This window comes from Pezoporus occidentalis, unplaced genomic scaffold (assembly GCF_034315485.1).
Source record: "Pezoporus occidentalis ecotype Australia unplaced genomic scaffold, CSIRO_AGI_Poc_V1 ctg6, whole genome shotgun sequence".
Taxonomy (NCBI): domain Eukaryota; kingdom Metazoa; phylum Chordata; class Aves; order Psittaciformes; family Psittacidae; genus Pezoporus; species Pezoporus occidentalis.
Genome location: NW_026915943.1, coordinates 269,931 through 285,867, shown reverse-complemented (window position 1 = coordinate 285,867; position 15,937 = coordinate 269,931). Strand labels below are relative to the sequence as shown.

The 15,937-nt window shown below is 52.5% G+C and overlaps 1 protein-coding gene across 6 annotated transcripts in view; it reads right to left on the bottom strand.

The window, feature by feature from the left end:
- Window positions 1-87: 87 nt before the first annotated feature.
- Window positions 88-15,937, bottom strand: part of FAM168A (family with sequence similarity 168 member A) — a 179,659-nt gene continuing 163,809 nt past the window's right edge. For 3 of the 6 annotated variants that reach the window (XM_062639216.1, XM_062639218.1, XM_062639215.1), the window contains 5 exons: window positions 15,370-15,495; window positions 10,701-10,843; window positions 8,694-8,868; window positions 6,870-7,000; window positions 4,760-4,922 (listed from right to left, as the gene is read on the bottom strand). In XM_062639216.1, coding sequence (XP_062495200.1) covers window positions 6,888-7,000; window positions 8,694-8,868; window positions 10,701-10,843; window positions 15,370-15,495 — 557 coding nt within the window. In that variant the 3' untranslated portion in view covers window positions 4,760-4,922; window positions 6,870-6,887. Of the gene's footprint in view, window positions 3,768-3,954; window positions 4,923-6,869; window positions 7,001-8,693; window positions 8,869-10,700; window positions 10,844-15,369; window positions 15,496-15,937 lie in introns of those variants that run through there. The other 3 variants (XM_062639217.1, XM_062639219.1, XR_009968598.1) reach the window with 2 other exon arrangements.

Genomic DNA, 15,937 nt, shown 5'->3' with positions numbered 1-15,937 from the left:
TTTGCCTGATGACAGGTAAATCCCTAAGTGCCACGGTGCAACATGCTGGGAAAACACCTTCTCCAAGCTCTCTTTCCTCTCAGGCTCCCTTTTTTCCCTATGGGAATGCTAGTGCATGGCAGAGAAACCATCTGGAGCTTGATCCTGCTGGCAGCCCAAAGGGCTGAGGACAAAGTGAAAGGAAGATGGGCAGAGGGTCACTGTGTTTTGGGGGTGATGGATGGAGGGCCTGGAAATACTGACAATTAATAAAAACTAACCCAAAAGCCCTGGATTTATGGATATCCAGCAGCTCTTATTGCTATTGTCGGCTGGTTGGGTTTCCCTATGGAAAATTATCCTTCAAATGTGGGTTCCCTCGAAATATCCTCAAATGTGTACCCCTCTAAGAAAGCCAACCCCCATTTCACACCCTCTGGACAAGGGACCACATCATCCCATATCCCTGCATCCACTGGGATGGAGGAGGGGAGGGAGAGGATGGCAAAGAGAGAGGGCTTCGGGAAGGACCCCATTCAATGGGATGCTGGTGGATGGGGAGGAAACGGATACCCTAAAACATGCATCCTTCAAACCAAGCCCTTCAATAACACTTCATGGTAAGTACATCCTGCAACTGCAAAAGCTGACCTGGGTTATTGTTATTCATTAAACACAAGAGCAAATGGTCACCTGGAGGGCTCAGCCCCTTGGAGGGGTGATGGATACAGGAGCTCACTCAGGTTGGGGGTCACCACCACTCTCAATTTGCCTTTTTCCCTCCCCACATCTTGGGTTACAGCTCGTGTTTTCAAGCAGAGATAATGGCAGGGATGGGTTCATGGCTGTAACAGTGGTTTCAGAGTGATTTTCCTTCCTCTTTAGCTGCAATATCAATCTCTGAGATACTTCAGAGGTTCCTAAGGATGGTTTAGCCCCTCCTGCTCCTCCTTGCTAATGCCCAGTGTGATCCTCCACCACAGGAAACCCTTTTGCTTAACTGACATCAGCAAAGCTTTGCTGGAGTGAAGTATCTGAGAAGCTGGTGGCCACCATCAGTGTTCCCCACACAGGAGTCCCCCACCAGGCTGCAACCTCCCCAGGACCTCCACTTAAGCCATGACTTGGCCAAGGAAAGGGCTTGGGATCATGGGCTTTCCTCTCATCATTCCATCTACCCAAACCCCAATATCCCTCCATGGGGAAGGGGACAGGGCTGCAGGTCACTGCTGGCATGAGCTGAGGGGCATCAAGCCCCACATCCCCATGCAGCAGCAGGGAGCATCTCACCACCATCATGGACCCATGAAGCCACCTTGGGAAGGAGCTACTCAAGCCTGGAGCCATGCGGTGGCCCTGGAGCCATGCAGTGTCCAAGCCTAAACCCACCACCAGTTTCCAAACGTGCTCACTAGAGCCTCTCACCTGACAGGCAGTGAATGCTTCACCTCTCCACACCCTGGTTGAGTTAATGGCCGTTTCTGCCTGGGCATAACAGGATGAGGAGCACCAGCTCTGCTGCTGCTCCAAGGGAAGGAGTTAAAACTAAACCACCCCTGTCACATCTCAGTAGTGGTAACACTGGGTGATCTTCCTGGAGCTTTCTACCCCACCTTTAGTGTTCTCTTTCCTTTCACCAGCAAGCCTGGCAGCTCCTTCCTGGCCATGGACCCAAGTATTGGCACTCATTCCTAAAGCAGCTAAGGGTGAAGGGTGCCTAGGTCTGCTGGGCAGGACCTCCTCTGTAGAACCTAGGCTGTGATAACACTGAACCCTGCAAGCCATAGTGCCATTACTCTGGCTGGAGCTTACTCTACCCTATGTGTTTCCATGCTGACAGACAGCTCCTAACACATAGCCCGAGGTCAACATGAGAGGAAAGAAGGGTATTGAGAGGTCTTCAAGTCCTGTGATCTACTGGGTGGTTTTCCACCCAGGTTTAACTGCTACAGACAGTGGAAGGGTGATGTAGGAACATTGGTTCCAAATGTCCTGGTGCTCTTTATGTGCTAATCCTTGCCTTGGCCAAGGTGAACCCTTAGGGTTTGTTTTTTTTTTGGGGGGGGGGTGTTCCTTCTCTTTTCCATTTATACAAACCCAAAGTGCAACCCAAAGTACCACACAGGAGAAATCCACCTTCCAACCCCACAGCACTGGTGGTCAGTCTTCCCCCACTCTGCTCCCCTCGAGGTTGGGAAGGTCAACCAGAGCTTTGCCAGATCTCCTTTAAAACCCCCATGACCAACTAAATGACTCCTATACAGAAGTGCTGCTTCCACCACCCAAGCTGACAAACCACCGGGGACCAACCAGTGGAAGGAGAAGTCCTCTTGGGTCCCTAAGCTTGTTCCTCCTCATTTGGACCGTGCTCATAGGAAGGAGCTCCATTAACTCCTCCCAATGGCAGCAGAAGCCAAGCTGGAGACACAACCAAGAGCAAGGTCTCACCCTGGTACCAACAATGGTCACGTTGCTCTTCTGAAAGCCCCTCCAGTCTGATCTCTGCACCACCATGTCCCAGTCAAGGTGACCCTCCAGTGCTGCTCTCCACTGCCTTCACCTCCACATGGAGATACGGCATACCCAAAGCAGAGCAACCAACAGACATCTGGGCACTGACTCAACACCATGCATGGGGCAGAAATCCATGACAGGCAATGCCAGGAGGGATTCCCACCCACACCTCCTAACCTGACTGCTTTAAAGGCTCTGGATTTGGTCCATTGTGACAACCTTGAAGCCCAAGAGATGCGAGCTGCGAACACACTGCTGGTGCACGTAACTCTTTTGGCACGCTTGAGGGAAAAACTCAAAACCCAACAGTGGTTTTGTCTTAGGAAACACAAAACAGAAGAAAAACCTTGTTTCTACACAGGGTTCAGGGATAAGGGCTTAAACATAAACTGGCCTCAAGTACCGTCTGCAAAACCTCTCTCTACTGCCCTCCATACAACTTATTGCTCCACTCGGATACCCCAAGGTGGGATGTCACTGGCCACACGTGGCCTCACATCTTCATGCCCTTGGGAAAGCCAAAACCCCCTGAACTTACCCCATTGCCCACAGCCTCCACGTGCCCATTGTATCCCAGCCTGGTCCCTGTCAACTGTGGATCACCTTCCGTGCTCTCGCCTTTCCTTGGGTGCCTTCCCATGAGGAAGGTGACGTGTTTATTGCTATTGCTTCCTCTTCCCCTCCGCTTCTCCCCACAGGCCAAGCAGAGCAGCTGCTCTCATCCCCCTCTCCTGCCTTTCTCTATGGTGCCAGGATTTGTGCTTGGATGAACATTTCTCCTGGAAGCCTCAGCTGTAACCCAAAGAATGAGGGGGGCACCTTGACTACCATGGAGGAATCACAGTTTGGTTTCAGCCCTGCCAATGACACAGGTGAAAGGTGAAGCCACCCGTCTTCCCCCTTGCCCTACCTCAAAGACTCTTCTCCATCAATCAGCTCTCCTCCTTTCCCACACTATGAGACTCTAGAGAAGCTCTTCAAACCAAGCCTTGGACCTGGAGAAGCTCTTCAAACCAAACCCTGGACCTGGAAAAGCTCTTCAAACCAAACCCTGGACCTGGAGAAGCTCTTCAAACCAAACCCTGGACCTGGAGAAGCTCTTCAAACCAAACCCTGGACCTGGAGAAGCTCTTCAAACCAAACCCTGGACCTGGAGAAGCTCTTCAAACCAAACCCTGGACCTGGAGAAGCTCTTCAAACCAAACCTTGGACCTGGAGAAGCTCTTCAAACCAAACCTTGGACCTGGAGAAGCTCTTCAAACCAAACCTTGGACCTGGAGAAGCTCTTCAAATGAAACCCTGGACCTGGAGAAGCTCTTCAAACCAAACCTTGGACCTGGAGAAGCTCTTCAGACCAACCCCTGGACCTGGAGAAGCTCTTCAAACCAAACCCTGGACCTGGAGAAGCTCTTCAAACCAAACCCTGGACCTGGAGAAGCTCTTTCAGACCAACCCTTGAACATCTCCTTGCTTCCTTCAACAGCCACCCAGCTCATCTCTGCCTGCAAACAGTAGCCACACAAGGAAGGAGCTGCCTTCTCCCTCACGCAGCCCCAGGACGTAGCCGATGGGGAGCACCCTATATACCCAAGAGGTGCAAGATGCTACCAGGGCACGTGTGTCTCTGCTGCTCTCTTCCCATCACACAAGATCCATTTGCCCAGTCGGAAAAAGCAGCCCAAAGACCTGATGGTGCCCATTCCTCATACTTCCTAAGACAAGTGTGTTACGTCGCTAATGATACTTATATTCTCTTAACTCCTACAAAAGAAGGGATGAGTTCAGAACTTCACTGCAGATAATGCATTTATAATCTATCACAACAGCTATCTGGAAGACACCAAGTTGCTTTTTTTTCTTGCAATATGTTATGGAAGATTAAATAATTTATATTCTTCAACTAAAAATACCCAAACCAAAATGGGAAGAAGAAGCCTGCCTACCAGCGCTGTGCTTTTCACGTAGTACCCTGAACATCAACCACTCTTACTAGCCAAAAGAAATCTAGGCTCTTGCCAACAACAACGACAACAGAAAGATCATGAAAAGAACCCAAAACGAACAAGAAGTGGGGGGATCTTTGCACCACTCAGCTGGGCAATGCTGGAAAAACAAAACAGTGGAATAGTCTGAGCTTTCCAATGATAGGACTCCAAAGAGAACTCGACTATTGCTCAGTGTCAGTACGTGTGTTACACAATGGATGTGGGGTGGGGAGGAGGAAAGGGGAGAGGAGAAAACAATAAAATAAAAGGGAGGCAGAAGATTAGAAAAAGCAGCTTTTACAAAACCACTAAAGAATGCATAAAGTGACCCTTGCACTTTTGTTGGTTTTCTTTTGTTCTTGCAAACAGACGAGGTGCTGCAGGACAGCGGCCACAGCACCGATGTAAGACTTGTGTAGTTGCATACAATGTTTGACTCTGGATCTGGAAGAGAGCAGAGATATCGCAAAGAAGGAGTTAGGAGCAAGTGGTGCACGGTAGGAAGGTTCTAAAGGGCAGCCTGGACAGGCTGGATAATTGGGCTGTGGCCAATAGGATGAGGTTCAACAAGGCAAAGTGCCGGGTCCTGCACTTGGGTCACAACAGCCCCATGCAAAGCTCCAGGTTTGGGAATTGTGGCTGGAAACTGCCCATGGAAAAGGAGCTGGGGGTGCTGATGGATGGAGCTGAACATGAGCAGCTTGTGCCCAGGCAGCCAGGGAGCCCCCAGCATCCTGGCCTGGATCAGCACCAGGGCGGCAGCAGGGCCAGGGCAGGGATTGTGCCCCTGCATTGGGCACTGGTGAGGCTGCACCTCGGATCCTGTGTTCAGCTCTGGGCCCCTCACTGCAAGAGAGACACTGAGGGGCTGGAGGGGGCCAGAGAAGGGCAGCGGAGCTGGTGCAGGGCCTGGAGCCCAAGTGTGATGGGGAAGGGCTGAGGGAGCTGGGGGGTTCAGTGTGGAGAAGAGAAGGCTCAGGGGGACCTGATGGCTGCCTACAAGTGCCTGAGAGGAGGATGGAGCCAGGAGGGGCTGGGCTCTGCTCCCAAGGAACAAGGGATGGGACAAGAGGAAGCGGCCTCAAGCTGCACCAGGGCAGGTTTAGATGGAGCTGAGGAACAATTCCTGCCCCAGAGGGTGCTCAGGCATTGGAACAGGCTGCCCAGGGCAGGGCTGCAGGCACCGGCCCTGCAAGGGTTCACACCCCATGGAGACGAGGCCTCAGTGCCATGGGGCAGTGGTGGCCTTGGCAGTGCTGGGATGAAGGTTGGACTGGGTGGGCTTAAAGGGCTTTTCCAACCTGGTAGACTCTGTGATTCTATGATCAGAGAGAGCTGTTCTCCTCTCCTCTGCACCCCTATCGCAGCACCCATAGCTGATGTACATGGGATTTAACCATTCTCGTGCCACTGAGTGCCCAATTTTTGGGCAGGGAGCTGAGGAAGCAGCAGCTCGGTGGTAGTATCCATTGCAGAGGATTAAAAATGTGCAGATGGGATCCTCTCTGCTAATTGCACAGTGATTTGTCATGGGAAGGATTAGCTCAGTGTAATGTATGCAGCAAGGAGAGATTTCAGATAGCCCCCAGGGCTGGTTGATCCTCGCTGCCTCCCCGTGCAGCATCATGTGTTCCCATCAGCTGTGTTCCCTGTTAATTGGGCATGAAGGACCAAGAGCTCCATCAACACAAGGAGGGTGTTTAAATGAGCAGCTGGGACTTTGGGGATCCTGAGCATGACAGGAACCTGCAGCTGGTTGCAGGCAGCTGCACACAAGGCCCATGATAACAAACAGGATGTTTTAGAAGGCTCCTTAAGGGGAGACCTGAGAGCAGCTCCAGTGCCTAAAGGGGCTGCAGGAAAGCTGGAGAGGGGCTTGGGACAAGGGCCTGTAGGGCCAGGCCAAGGGGAATGGCTTGAACCTGCCCGAGGGGAGACTGAGCTGAGCTCTTAGGCAGAAGCTCTTCCCTGTGAGGGTGCTGAGGCGCTGGCACAGGGTGCCCAGAGAAGCTGTGGCTGCCCCATCCCTGGCAGTGTTCAAGGCCAGGTTGGACACAGGGGCTTGGAGCAAGCTGCTCTAGTGAAAGGGGTCCCTGCCCGTGGCAGGGGTTGGAACTGGATGAGCTTTAAGGTCCCTTTAACCCAGACTGCTCTGGGATTCTATGTAAGGTCAAGGTACACTATGCTTTGCTAAAACCTTCGGTAGCCCCACGACAGAGCCCCATGCAGGTATCCCTAGTCGGGAGCAGTGCTAAAAGGCTCTTCTGTAGACAAAAGCATCACCTTGAGAAAGGGATTCAGCAGCTTTGCAGGCAGGAGAGAAGCAATAGCAGTGCTTGGTGGTTAATTAATCAAGAAGAGCAGAGCAAGGCCTGCCAAGGCAGCACTTACATGAATTGGCCAGTGGGTTTACCAGTGTGGAGGTACATAGCTGTAGGTGGGGGTTCCTTGAGCCCTGTACGTTGGCACGGAAACTGGATGTGCTCCGATGGCAGTGTGTTGTGGGGTGGTCAACAAGGTTCCTGCAATGGCATGGAGAAATATGTTAGGAGAGGTTAGACAAGATTAGGAACAAGTCCTGCCCCAAAGGGTGCTCAGGCTTTGGAACAGGCTGCCCAGGGCAGGGCTGCAGGCACCGGCCCTGCAAGTGTTCACACCTCATAGAGACGAGGCCTCAGTGCCATGGGGCAGTGGTGGGAATGGTTGGACTGGATGAGCTTGAAGGGTTTTTCCAACCTGGTTGATTCTGTGATTCTAAGGGGCACGCACAGCATCAGCTGCCTTTTTTCCCCTTCTTCAATTCCCTCAAATATTATCGGCATGTGAGACCTGAAGCAAAGGTGTTTTGAGTCGTGTGGTTGGTATCAGCCAACACCATGAACAGAATAAACCCACCTAAAGCTCCAGCACATTTTCCATGCTGGTTTTGGCCTCAACTCATCTTTTTCTAATTTCCCTTGTCCCTGAAGACTAGAAGTAGCCAGAAATCTGCTGATATCTTCCACCTGCTAAAGGCACTGGGCCCAGCTGCAACAGCAAACCACTGCAGTGTTCTCAAAGGACCAAACTGCATGGGATGAGGATTGTAAAAGGAGATGAGGAAAAGCCAAGAACGTCCAGGGAAAATACAGATGAGCTTTGCCATTCATCTCCCAAGGGCAGGGGAGCTCTTTTGCTTCATTTAAACCCCCCCCTGAGCTGAGAGCCCTGGGATGCAGCAGGAATGATCCGCCCCCAGCTGCAAAGCAGGGGAACTACCCCATGCACCCTCTTTTCTTTCAGTCTTCAGCTGATACACAGAGGGATTTCAGGTGGGAATTTGCACAGTGCCTTCAGCAGACGTGGGGAGGGAGGATACAGCCCTCAACTACTCTGCTCTGGGAGTAACGGGGTGCTTGAAACAACTTCTCAGTTCCTGGCTACTGCAAATGCTACTACAGAGAATTTAAAGCATCCCACGTGCATCTCCCCACTCTCAGTATAAGCAACAGTAAATGTCTGAGAGGTTCTTGTCAAACCCAGGCTGCAGTATCTCTGCTTGCAACAAGGGCTGTGGCCCATAACAAAGCCCTGTTTCACAGCTCATGCAGATGCAGAAGGATGAATGAGGTGTTTCTTGGCATAATTCAATATACAATCCTAGGGATTGTTAATGAGAAAACTACAGGCTTTGGGAAAAATAAACCCAGCCCATACCCTTACTTAATGTGCTGTCAATAAAAGCAATCCTGCACATAAACTCCAAAGGATTTGGGATGCAGAAACCAAGGTTAATGTTCATTTTGTCAAATGAAAGTAAGACCATTTAAGTGTCCTAAAAAAGGAACCCGAGGATAGAAATACAGTACTGAAGATGGACAAACCTGGTTATACCTCTGATTATGGAACAGATGGAGGAAGGATAATGTATTTAAGGATGCAAGAGTTCATGTCTCTAGAGTGAGCCAAACGCAAGGTCTCTCTGCTTACCTAAAAGCTGAGTTACATCTGTATCAGGAGCATTTTTGCCTGCAAAGGAGAGGTGGCAGCAAGCAGAACTAGCAACTTGCTGTGTTCAAAGTGCTTCTGGAGCCCCCGTCCAGATACACCCTGCAAGGCTGCAGGCGGCACAGAGAGCTCTTCATCCAGGATACACCTCTGGCACAGGTTGTTTGGACGCCTCCCAAACAAGAGATGAAACCGTGGCTCAGAACAAGGGGAGATTTGCCTTCTTACCTGCTGACATTGCCATGGTGGTCCCAGCGACCATGCCCATGGCCACACCGTTGGTCCTGGGCGCAGCGACCGGGGCCGGGTAGATGGCCGATGGGATGCTGTTGGGCTGAACCACGGTGGTGTGATGGATAACGTGAGGCTGTGCCGCGTACACTGGCTGGGTATAATAAGCTCCCTGTTGGAGAAGGGATAAAAACCACCATTGTCTTTGTCATTGGACTGACAGCACAAGCCAAAGCAGTGGCTTTGAAGGCCAGTACTCTATGGAGAGGCAAAGACCAGCTCTGTGTGCAGGGGGTGTCAGCTGGGCAGGGAGATACTGTAGGTCCTGCTATGGGGTGAGCAGCGATGCAGCACCACAGCCCCATATTTACCCCCTGGAGAGAAGGGACATAGGATATTCCCAAACCCAGCCTGTCCCCTGAGCCCAAAGTGGGGGTGACTGTCCTTCACCCTGAGACTTCAAGCGTTTAGCTCCTCTAAACCTGCTGCACAAGCAGTCTTAAACACAAGGCTCTTCATTTGGGTTGGGGCAACCCCCAGCACAAAAACAGGCTGGGGGAGACCGGGTGGAGCAGCCTGAGGAGAAGGACTTGGGGGTGTTGGGTGAGGAGCTGCTGTGAGGGCTGCAGCAGCTCTGCTCTGGAGCCAGGCTGAGAGAGCTGGGCTGGGGCAGCCTGGAGAAGAGAAGGCTCCTGAAGGGGAGACCTGAGAGCAGCTTCCAGTGCCTAAAGGGGCTGCAGGAAAGCTGGAGAGGGGCTTGGGACAAGGACCTGTAGGGCCAGGCCAAGGGGAATGGCTTTAACCTGCCCGAGGGGAGACTGAGCTGAGCTCTTAGGCAGAAGCTCTTCCCTGTGAGGGTGCTGAGGCGCTGGCACAGGGTGCCCAGAGAAGCTGTGGCTGCCCCATCCCTGGCAGTGTTCAAGGCCACGTTGGACACAGGGGCTTGGAGCAAGCTGCTCCAGTGGAAGGGGTCCCTGCCCGTGGCAGGGGTTGGAACTGGGTGAGCTTTAAGGTCCCTTCAACCCAAAGCAGTCTGTGAAGATTCTATAATGAAGACAAGCTGGTGTCACGCGTAGCTGCTGGAACACCATTTGAGCACTGCCAAAGGGCTGGTCCTTCCCATGAGGCAGCTCCTTCTGCCTGCAGACCTGGATAAGGAAGAATGAAACTGAACCTGAGGACATGTGGGGTGGTCTCTGGAATGCAGAGAGGCAATGGGAAGGGAGTGGAACACCATCCTGACCTGGAAAGTCAGGTCGTTGGGGGAAATGCCATGGAGGCTGTAGGGCCAGATACCCCTGAGGAGTTTGTGATCTTCAGTGGGAAGGGGGCACAGAGGTGGGTTTCAGAGGACAACTGCTCTAAACTACATCCCTGTGGAGGATCTTGGCCCCAGCACATAGCTGCAGGTGGTGGCAATGCAGGAGCAGAGAAGATGGCACTGGAAACCCATCCAGGTGCTGGGGGAGGAGCTGCCCTGGGAGGACACAAATCTGGGTCATGCCTGAAGTAGCCTGTGCTGGTGAAGGAGACACAAGGGTTTCCCAAGGGAGCTGGCAGGAGGGTGTTGCAAGTCAATGAGATGCCAACAGCCACCAGCAAACGGACCTTGGGATACCCCAGACTCATTTGTGGCCCTTGGGAAGAGCAACACTGAGCACTGGGGAAGGTGGGGAGAGGTGGGTGCAGGGACTACCCTGGAGCCATGGGGCCCCAGCATGTGGTTTTGGAGGAAGGGACCTGATTCCCAACCTCATTGAGACACTGTGTTGACTCCACTACACATCAACAACCATGTAAGACCATGTCTCATGCAGAGGATCCAATTGAGGAGTCAAGAGAGAGACCCCCAACATCCCAGAGACCCATCAAGCCCCACCGTGAGCACCTCCATCCCACCAGGACATGGGTGCTCAGCCCTGACAGCCAAAGATGAAGCCCTGTAGGAACCTCAGGCTGCATTTGCACGCTGTGGAGTGAGGTGATGGGTGAGGAGGCACCTACCTGGGTGTACAGGTTCTGCTGTGGATAGGCACTTCTGATGGGGTACATAGCGGTTTGGTACGGGTTCGGAGACGGCGAGTAGGGAGGAGGTGCGTTGTTACTCTGGGTCGGTGGGACCTTGTAGGGAGTCCCCGCAGTGTACCCTGCCAAAGAGAAGGGGAGTCCAAGTGAGGGTGAGGATTTCCAGCTGCAGAGCTGGCCCATGGAGAGAACACGAGCAGCCCAAGCTGCTGTTCATGACGCGCCGGTTGCTCGCCGGGCATCACTCAGCATGGAGGAGACAGCAAGCTGGATGAGCATCTTCTGATGTGCCATGAAACACACCAAGCTGAGACCTGAGTCCAGCATCCAGCCCCTGGCTAATCAATCACGGCAGCCAGGCCTACATTCCCTACCCAGCCCAGCTGTGGCTCTTCCCAAAACCAGTGGTCCAAACCCGTGCATTCAGCTCTGGGTCCCCCAACACAAGAGGGACGTGGAGCTGCTGGAGCGAGGCCAGAGGAGGCCATGGAGATGCTGCGAGGGCTGGAGCAGCTCTGCTCTGGAGCCAGGCTGAGAGAGCTGGGCTGGGGCAGCCTGGAGAAGAGAAGGCTCCTGAAGGGGAGACCTGAGAGCAGCTCCAGTGCCTAAAGGGGCTGCAGGAAACCCAGAGAGGGGCTTGGGACAAGGGCCTGTAGGGCCAGGCCAAGGGGAATGGCTTTAACCTGCCCGAGGGGAGACTGAGCTGAGCTCTTAGGCAGAAGCTCTTCCCTGTGAGGGTGCTGAGGCGCTGGCACAGGGTGCCCAGAGAAGCTGTGGCTGCCCCATCCCTGGCAGTGTTCAAGGGCAGGTTGGACACAGGGGCTTGGAGCAAGCTGCTCTAGTGGAAGGGGTCCCTGCCTGTGGCAGGGGTTGTTGCTGGAGGAGCTTTAAGGTCCATTCCAACCCAAGCCATTCCATGATTCTCTGATTAATATTTAGGTGAAAACAATGGATGCCTTTAAGTATTCCATGAAGGTGGATAGTTCTGAGCAATTTCCCATCCTGCAAAGGAGGACTGCAACCATCAGCTCACTCTCCAGGTTGGAGAGGCAACCCCAAGTGATGCTCAAGCATCTGTCCTGCTCCCCTCAGGCTATTTGCCTTAGCAACAAAAACAGCAAATCTGCTTTATTGCCATAAAGAAAAGCCATTTCTCTGCTCCATCAAAAGGCACCACAGGTTGCTGCCAAGCCAGGAGGAGCAGAGAGCCTCAGGAGGACAGTGGGGTGGCAGGCACAGGCAGCAGGACCAAAACTGATCACAGTATTCCAGGGGCAGCCTGACCAGTGACGAGCACAGTGGGACAATGACACCTTTATCCCTGTGGTGATGCCCTTGTTGATGTTCCCCAGCACCCTGGTGGGTTTCTTTGCTGCAGCCGCTCACTGTTCACTCCTATGGAGCTGGTTCCTCCATGTCCCTTTCCCAGAGCTGCTCCAGTCAGGCACATCCCAGCCTGAGCTGCTCCAGGATTGGGTTTGCCCAGGGGCAGGACCTGACACTTGTCCTGTTGAGCTCCATCAGGCTCTTCCCAGCCTGTCCAGCTCACCCTGCAGGGTGGCTTCCCCTTCCCAAGTGTCCACTTCCCCACTCAGTTTGGTGCCACTGGCAAACTTCATCAGGGAGCACTTGATCCCATCACCCACATCACTTATAAAGACACTGAGCAGTGTTGGGCCCAGTATCTACCCCACCAGTGACAGGTCCCCAGCTGGAAAAGGAACATGGGGCGTCAGAAGGTTCACCACCACCTTCGGGTAGTTCCCTACCCACCACACATAGCACTTGTCTAGACCATAAAGTAGTGGTTTCCCCAATCTAATCCTAATGTAACCCTCAAGAACACCTGAAGTTGTGCTTTAAGGGGTTTTCTTTTAGGGCAGACTAAAAGCTGAGCAGCTGCCATGGGATGCCTTAGGCTGCATCAAGTGTGCCACAAAGGCATCAAGGCGTTGGTCACAGCTTAACGAACAAGTAAAATAGGAATGGTAAGGAATCTGCTCACACAAGCAGGGAAGAACATGTACAATGGGATGGCTGCTGGGAAATGGTATCCAGCTCTTGCAGAGGACTGGGAGAAACCAACCTTAGAGCAAACAGGCTCCAAAGACCGTGTAGGATGGAGAGGAGAAGCCAAGGCTCAGCCCAGCAGTAAGATATCCAAGCACTCAAACATAATGAAGTGATTTACTCAAGCACTATTCAGGGCAGCGATTAATGAAGGCAAAGCCTGCAAGGCTGCTAATAGCCCACATTATCCGCCCAGCACTGCAAGGGCGTGAAGAAAACAAGCTTTCTAGGAACTCCCAAACAGCATCTCACCGCCTCCTGCTTGCTGCACATCCGATCCAATGTGTTAATTAAACAGCAGAAGAGCTGTGACCTTTTCTTCTGACTCACATTAGCAGGAGAGCAACTGTCTTTAAAGGAGAGATGGAACTGCAGGTTCTGAAGGGCTGCGTTCACCACAGAGACATCATGAGCTCCTCCAGGAACCCAACAACGTCACCTACAGAGCCACCAAGCTCCTGTTCAACTTTACCCGTTTTCTTCTCTTCTGAACTCCTTTCTTTAAGCAAAGACCTTGGATGCCAGCTCTCAGCATCACGCTTCATTTCTGATGGCTGTCTGGAGCTGTGGACCAGCTCAAGGCTGTGCAGTTTCAGCATCTGAACGTTAAGCCTTGATGTGGCTTCCCAATTGCTGAATCATGGACAATTTATCTATGATATCAAAAGGGTATTAAGCATAACAGCCCATGGAAGATGGAATCTGCCATGTTTTCCCAGACAGGTGGTGGATGCCCCATTCCTGGAAGCATTCAAGGTCAGGCTGGATGGAGCTTGGAGCAACGTGACCTACTTGAAGATATCCCTGATCACTGCAGGGGGATCTAGGGTTGGACTAAATGAGCTTTAAAGGTCCCTTCCAACCCAATGAATGGAATTCCATGATTCTCCTTGGAAAGGGACATCCCTACCGTCCACTGGGTTAGGGACGCTACCCCTCACATGGTGCACGAGCTTGGCATGACAGCTAATTTCATGCTAGATCAGATTTGACCAAGTTTTAAGTGTTTGGAAACTTTCAGCTTGGAATTAATAGAAACCTAGATACTATTTGGCAAAATTCCCTTGGAATTTAACCCATGCCTGGATGTGCTTTCTCCTCCCCACTGCACCTCCAGGCTGCTGCAGGGGACATTCCTCCTTCCAAATCAGAGAAGGCAAGAGCAGATACCATGGTAGAAACGGGTTTGGGGGCAAAATCTGGCTGTGGCCACCAGTGTGTGGTCACTGGGCAGCCCCATGCAGGCTGATCTCATTGCCAGAGAACTGGCTTGGGCACATTGAATTGGGAAATCAAATTTAAGACATAAAGCCCTGAGGTTTCAGAGACGCTTCACCCATCGCTGTGGTGGATCTCTGCTGGGAGATGCTGCCTCAAGCACAGGCTCTGAATAATCAGAAGCATTTCAGGTTGGGCGTCCCAAACTGGATCTGTCCTTTGGCTCCATCTCAGCACCCTCACAGGGAAGAGCTTCTGCCTTGTATCCAACCTGAACTTCCCTGTTTCAGTCTGAACCCATCACCCCTTGTCCTATCACTGCAGTCCCTGATGAAGAGTCCCTCCCCAGCATCCTTGCAGCCCCCTTCACACACTGGAAGCTGCTCTGAGGTCTCCACACAGCTTCTCTTCTCCAGGCTCAACAGCCCCAATGTTCTCAGCCTGGCTCCATACAGGAGCTGCTCCAGCCCATTAGAACCTAGGAGCAGTCCCACCTCGTGCTTGCAGCACGCCCCATGCCTCAGCTTTAACAGGCAACATGAGGGCAAGAGCAGGCAAGAGCAGTTGGGCAGGGGCCAGGGGACACCCCACATAGCAGGGGAAGCACCAGGGGCCTTATGTGGGAGCTTATCACCCCTCCTGGAGGCACTGTTGGGCCTCTTAGGGGATGAGATTACACGGCTTCAGCTGGAAAAGCCTGTTTAACCACGATCCATAAGCAGCATCTCCTCCCCCTGCCCCTGAGCAGCCAGCTTGAGTTAAAAGGTGGGAATTTCATCCTGGATTCCTTGAAAAACAGCCTGGAGTTTGGAATTCTCTGTTCTAAGGGAATAGGAAACAATCTCCCTTTGTTTTTATGCCATATACCGTTCTCCTCTACCACAGAGCATCACCACTGCAGTATACACCTGAAATCAAGCCCAGGTTGCTCCTGGGGACCAAACACTTGGCTGAAAGAGGCCTTCACCCTTCTCCATTTGACTTGTTCCTCTGAAGGAGCACTGGGAGGGCCGGTGCTCTCCTCTTCATGCTCCTTCATGGTTTGAACGCATGAATAAAGGATGCTACCTTGTTTTGAGTGGAAAAAAACACAACATTTCATCCCAGAAGGGAAGTGCAGCTCCGACTGGACATCTCAGGCAGAAGGTGACAGATCTGCTACACGGTGCAGAGCGAGCAACCCCAGGATGTGCAGCATCCTCACTGTGTCAGCACACAGGCAGGACACACAGACACAAACGATCCCATCCATTTCAAACAGGCTGATCCCAAATAACCCCATCCCAAAGTAATCCCCAAGAGGGGAGGGAAACGGGCACAAACCAACCAAGGAAAACCCCAGAAGAAAAGGTTTATTTACTGAATGCTGCAGAAGAAGCCTGGTAAGTTCTGTTCTCGGTGCCGGTGTCCACTGGGAGGTGGAAGGTGCCCTCCGTGGCACAGGAGGAGGAGGTCTGTGGCCAGGCTTGCTTCATCAGAAGTGTAGCTGGATGGAGACAGAGAAGAGGTGTCACACACAGCAATGAACAAACTTCCCATGCTTAGGGTCACATCTGGACCACTGTGCTGCTCTCTTCCTTTCCCCTCCCACCTTTCAAGGCCAAATATCCATAGGAATGTTGCACCATGGTTCCTCTTGTCCCACCTCATCCCCACGGAGGGATGGTTTGCAGCAAACCAGTTCCTTGGCTTCCTGAGCTAAGAGACCTGCATGAAGATCTACAACAGAGGGACACTGCTAGCAAAGCCACCAGCCCTCCCCAGCTACCACTGGTCGCCTCTGTGCATATGAACCAGTAACGGTTGTCCTTGCCCTTTCCCAGCTGGAAAACAGGCTGAGCCGGGTCTGCAAGGCATTTTACCCCCAGTAAGACCCTTTGAGATGCTTGCATGGCAGATGCCACCAGCGACCAAGGTACTGGTTGTTG